Here is a 6,071-nt window from a genome sequence, read left to right as displayed (position 1 = left end):
ACACTTAAGTAACATGTTTCATATTATGTGACCTGTTCCTTTAAGAGTTGACTATAGGATTTTCCCTTGACACATCATAACATTAAGACTAATGTGACACGCAAATCATCATAACATTGAAAAGTACAATGTTATGCCAATAATAAACGTAAGCGCTGACACGATGAAGTGAATGACCTCGACACTGTAATGCCAAGCACATTTTTATTATGAGCAATAGAACGTAAACACTCCTATAATGTTATAAGTCCCCGCTACATTGACTCCATTGATGTAGAGATGAGCTATTTTTTCTAAGTGCCGTCCCGGCAACCTTGCCGATCCTTCTCCCCTCCAACTTGCCAACTTTAGTTGGCGGGACCAATTGCAGATGAAATCTCCATTTCTGAGTGCCGATCAGCTGATCGGGGCTACTTGAATACAGCCGATTTCAAACACTGCCGAAAAGTGCCGATAAGTGGGTTATCGGCAGCCGCATGCCGATAAATTTTTATCGGCAAGAAAAACTGCCGATTTTGACCACTTATCGGCGCTTACTGAATCTCAAATCCAATTTTGGCGGGAAAATGCCGATAAAAGCCTTATCGGCGCTTACTGCATGAGGCCCTATGTCCTGATATGTAAAACCATATAATTCAAAGAGAGTGTACTTTCTTTTTCACACAATTGTATTTATTTGGGGGTGGAGGGAGGGGGGGGGGAAATCTGGGTCTTTTTATATGTATTGGGGGGTGTCTTTTTATAGGTATTGGGGGGTGTCTTTTTATAGGTATTAGGTAGTGGGGTCTTTTTATTTGTATTGGGGGGAAGTGGGTGCATTTTTATATGTATTGGTGGGTGGAGGGGTCTTTTTATATGTATTGGTGGGGTCTTTTTATATGTATTAGGGGGATATATGTATTGAGGTGGGGGTGGGGGGTCTTTTGTATATGTATTGGGTTGGGGTCTATTATATGTATTTGGGGGTCTTTTATAGGTATTGGGGGGATGGGGGTCTTTTTAAACGTATTCGGAAGGAGTGGGGGTATTTTTATATCTATTGGGGTGTCTTTTTATATCAATGGGGGTGGGGTCTTTTTAAATGTATTGGGGGTGTTTTTGTATGTATTTGGCAGTGGGTGTCTTTTTCTATGTATTGCGGAAGTGGGGTTTTTCTTATAGGTATTGGGGTAGGGGTCTTTTTATATGTATTTGGGGAAGTGGGGGGTCTTTTTAATATGAATCGGGGTTGTGGGTGTCTTTTTCTATATATTGGGGGGAGCGGGGTCTTTTTATATGTATTGGAGATGAGTGGGGGCTTTTATATGTATTGGGGGGGTGTGGGGGTCTTTTATATGTATTCGATGGAGTGGGGGTCCTTTTTATGTATTGGGGGGTGTGGGGTCTTTTATATGTATTGGGGGTGTGGGTCTTTTATATATATTGGGGGATGGGGGTCTTTTTAAACATATTCGGGGGGAGTGGGGGTATTTTTATATCTATTGGGGTGTCTTTTTATATCTATTGGGGGTGGGGTCTTTTATATGTATTGGGGGTGTGGGTCTTTTATATGTATTGGGAGTGGGGGTCTTTTATATGTATTGGGGGGAGTGGGGGGCTTTTTATATGTATTGGAGGGTGGGGTCTTTTTAATATGAATTGGGGGAGTGGGGGTCTTTTTATATATATTGGGAGTGGGGGTCTTTTTAAATGTATTGGGGGGGAGTGTTTTTTTTTATATGTATTGAAGGGTGGGGTCTTTAATATGAATTGGGGGAGTGGGGGTCTTTTAATATGGAATAGGGGAGTGGGGGTCCACTACCTTTTTCTATTCATATACGTACTATAAGGATCTCCAACTTGGATGCACTTTGACTTCGCTGACTCTAGCCATATGGCTACCGAGGCAGGAAGTCAGCATCTGCTTGAGCTGGATTGCCCACACCTGCCTTCTCCCTTTATAAGGCTTTCATTCCCCTCTCTCCTTGGCTGTGCAATGTACTCCCTACCTTGTTGTCTGTTGGAAGCCCTGTTGCTGTTTGCCTGCCACTAGACTTCTCTGCCTCCCTCCAGTCCTGACCCTGGAACTGTGATCTTGACCATTCTGCCTCTCTCCTGCCCTGACCCCAGAACTGTGACCACGAGAATTCTGCCTCTATACAGCCCTGACTCCGGAACCGGACCCTACTATTCTACTGATTCAGGATCTGGATCCCAGGTGCGGGTCGGACTATACACGTGTAACGGGTATTCCCCCACCCCCAATCGCAGATAGAGTGAATGTGAGGGGGAACCTATATGTTACCAGGTGTGGTGCAGTATACCTGTCAGGCTCACAGGAGGCCTGAGCCTCCGCCAGTGAGAGCCTGGGGTGAATCCTCTGGAACGATCTTACTTACAGAGACTCCACCTGTGTAGGATAAACGAAGTATGTATAAGAACAGTTTACTGTATAGGAAACATAACCATAACATCACATGTCATCAACAGTACTGCAGTGTCACCCTGTAACTCTGCTCCACATGGGTGATAACCCCACACCATATGCCAAAGTCCCAAGTGTCCCCAGAGTCCCCCTCCCAACCAAGTGTGAGACAGCGCTGCCTATTAGATGAGATGAGGTTGGTGCTCTTGGTGTATGATGCAGATAACTGCCGGGTGTGTCCACACCTGGACACACAGAGCTTGCTTGGAATCCCTGGCTTCAGGAGATGATCCAAGACGCCTCCACCTTTTTTCTCAACGGTGGGTGGCTCCCGCATGGAGTGATCCACCTTTAGACAGTGTCTGCCTCTGCTACGGCAGAGGATAATTCACCTTCCACAGCAGTGCCAGGATATACACGCTTCCTGGCTGAACCCTCACTTACCTAGGTTCTACAGGACCCTGTCCCTATTCTAAGGGGAGTCCCTGTAGTAACCACAAGCTGGGGGTGAGTAGGCCTAGCTGGGGTCTAAGGGGAAGACTTCTGGCCTAGTGCAGGAGGCTACTTTCCTCCATGCACAAACACATCCTCCCCTCTCTGTGTCCGAGCTCCTACTGACTTGCATGGTCTGTGTACAACAATGTATCCACATGCAGCATGAGAATCTGTCAGCCTTAGTGGCTTTCTGGCTGCATGTGACAGGGCTCATAGGGCAGTCCCCAGAGGCTGCTGGGAGTTGTAGTCCCTTAGGGACCTCTTTAACAATAGGGCCGCGTGCGCTATGGGTACTGCGCACACGCGACAATGTAATGGCAGCCGCTAGCTCTCCCTGCGCCTGCACAAACTCTGGGAAGCCCTGCACTTCTGTAATGGCCGGCGGCCACCTTCTGCACCTGTGCAATCCTGCGCCGACCGCAAGATGACCTTTACTTGACGCTTCTGCGCAGGCGCGAGCCTTTGCACATGCGCAAACACAATAAACATGGCGGCGCCCTGTAGCAGATGTCGCCGGGAGCCCCCGTAACGCACTTTCCCCTGCCATTCCTTGCACATGGCACAGAGGTCCCTGCAACAGAACGCAAGTAAGGGGGACCAAGGGGGACCCTGCTGCACACGCAACCTCTCTGTCTAGTGGGTCTGCCTCCTAGACAATACAAAGAGACGTATGCAAACGTAACACACACAGTTTCACTTTCTTTATAAATAAAATGTGATTTATTGCAGAAAGACTCACTCCTTTTATGCTCTGTAACATACTGTATTAATCTTAACAAATTTGCCATTTTTTTTAAAATCAGGCACAGTACCACAATTTGTTTCCCTATATAAAAAAAACTCCACAGTGATTATTTATTAAATTGTGGTGCTGCTGATCGTCACTAGCACAGTTTAATAAATACTTCCATGTGGAATTTGCACAATCTAGTGAATAACCGGTATACTGTAGCCTTCAAAATGTAATGATTTAGAGGAATATACATTTTTACTTTCTTTTAATACTAATGTGTTTTTATTTATTACATTGCCAATCCCTCCTAGGATCAAAGTAAACTGATGTCTGCTATGTTTCATAGGTACATGCATATTTAAAACATTTGTTTTTACTTTTTTAAGGTTTGTTTTTTAATCTTCAGCTACTCTCTTTTGATGATAAAACGATATGTTCAATCCTCAAATATACAGCTCATTTATTTTCCTTTTTTTTTGTCTTTTGTCATTTTGACGCCATCATTTGTCCAACAGGTAAAAAGAATTATTATTATTATTATTACTACAGTATGTTTAAATTATATTGCGTCAACTTATACTGCCGCGCAGTACAATGTGGGAGGTAAGTACGTGATAAGCATTCGATTTACTTGACCGAAGAAATGGAAAACATTGTAATTTTATAATTTATTTAAACAGTAAACGCAGTGGTAGAAGTGTGATGGGACCCCTGCTTTTTAGATTAACAGTTGATATTTCCGGGGGTCCAGCAGCACCACAGAGTACTGGACCGTCACTTCTGCGTCATATGATCGCTCCTGGAGTGATTAGGTTATGAGACTGTTTCTTGTATACAGGAAAGTGGAAGGGGGGTTACACTTCTGTTCGGATGGGGCTGGCCACTGTTTCGGAGGGGTTAGCCTGAACACCCCCTAGAACAGTGGCATTTCTCCATGCCCTACCAGGTACATTATAGGGCACTGAAAAGGTAAAACCCTTGCGATTCCCCATTCGATGGAAATTTATTTTGTAATTTATTTTAGGGAGCCCTTCTCCCTTTCTGCTCTTTATGTATAATTTTTATTTTATTTTATATAAATACTGATTTAATTTTTTTTTAACTACAAAACCACAACTTTTTCTATGCTACTTCAGCCACTGGGGATCTCTTCTTCTTCCATTGACTTAAACTGTGCTTAAACAATATTTCCAGGGAGAGAGAAGTAAAAATAATGCTAAGGCTATTTTCTCTGATAAATAAGCCATTGAGGTGAGTGAATTGTGCTTAAAGTGTCTAGAAGAGATACAGTACAGCACTGTGTATCGGTGTCCCCTCAGGATGTGTGTGTGACCTCCAACCACCAGATGGCAGTGTGAGCGGTGCAGGGTTGCTGCGAAAGGCGGCTCTCTACCTGTAGGATCATCAGCTGGGACCCAGGAAGCAGAGCCATTCATAATAAGACACCGACAGGCAGGGAAAGCAGCACATCTAATACCGGGATTATCCGGGTATATTTAGCATAGCAGACACTCCGTGGCTAGGCGATTGCATGCAATCGGACACTCAGTGAGAAAGATAGGAGATTACCAGGAATGTGACATGTAGACACACACATCTTGGTGACTGCGATCATATGTGACACCCAGAGAGAAGGCAGGTTGCACTTGGGTATCTGGAGACTGTTGTAAAGATGACCAGTGCTGTCATGTCAAAAGAGACAGGCAGACAGAAGTGAAGGCTGGCAGTGATGTGACACATCTGGAGAGACACGCAAGAGACGGCAAGTTATTTGATGTCCATTGGGAAGACCGGTAAGGAATGTGACAGTCCGATTCACCCAAATAAGGGAATGCTTTCATCTGTATATCTAGAGAGACACAGACACAGGTCTGGAGACTGCCATGCAACCTGACTAAGCAGCAGAGAGACATTGTATGACGCTGGAATTATAGTGACACACAGAGGTTGAAGTGGCTTAAAAAGTCTGTGACTGCAAAGTGCTCTACATTTATTTTAACATTAAAGAGAAGTTATTTTGACCATATTTTAGAAAGACATACAATATTCATGTTTATTAAGCAGAAAGGGAGAGGCGCTTCTTAAAATAAATGCATCTTTAAATATAAAGGTGAACCATCATGTTGTCAATAAAAAAGTAGTGGCACTCAGGGATTGTAAATTAAAAAGTAGTGGTCCTCCCCTTACTACCATCGCACTTTGGCCTCTGGACAGAAATATGCACTGTAGACAGTGTAGTAGACAAACCATCATAACGAGAGCCAGGAAATCTCCAGCAATGTGACTTCCAGATTTACTGGTACCCGATATACAAGGAGAGAGGTAATTGTTTATCCTATAGATTGCATCTCATTTTGTAGGCAAGGAGGCAGGTACCTAGTGATGAGAATGCCAGCAATCTAACATCCAAAATACATCCATCCATAAGGCTGCGTTTAT

General features: G+C 44.1%; 1 protein-coding gene across 1 annotated transcript in view; it reads left to right on the top strand.

Moving 5' to 3' along the window:
* Positions 1–5,020: 5,020 nt before the first annotated feature.
* SNX19 (sorting nexin 19) overlaps positions 5,021–6,071 on the top strand; it is a 115,005-nt gene continuing 113,954 nt past the window's right edge. The window contains 1 exon segment of the mRNA XM_075603365.1: positions 5,021–5,425. Coding sequence (XP_075459480.1) covers positions 5,407–5,425 — 19 coding nt within the window. The 5' untranslated portion in view covers positions 5,021–5,406.

Source organism: Ascaphus truei, chromosome 6, assembly GCF_040206685.1.
Source record: "Ascaphus truei isolate aAscTru1 chromosome 6, aAscTru1.hap1, whole genome shotgun sequence".
In the NCBI taxonomy this organism is placed as follows: Eukaryota; Metazoa; Chordata; class Amphibia; order Anura; family Ascaphidae; genus Ascaphus; species Ascaphus truei.
This window is presented reverse-complemented; position numbering and strand designations above follow the sequence as displayed.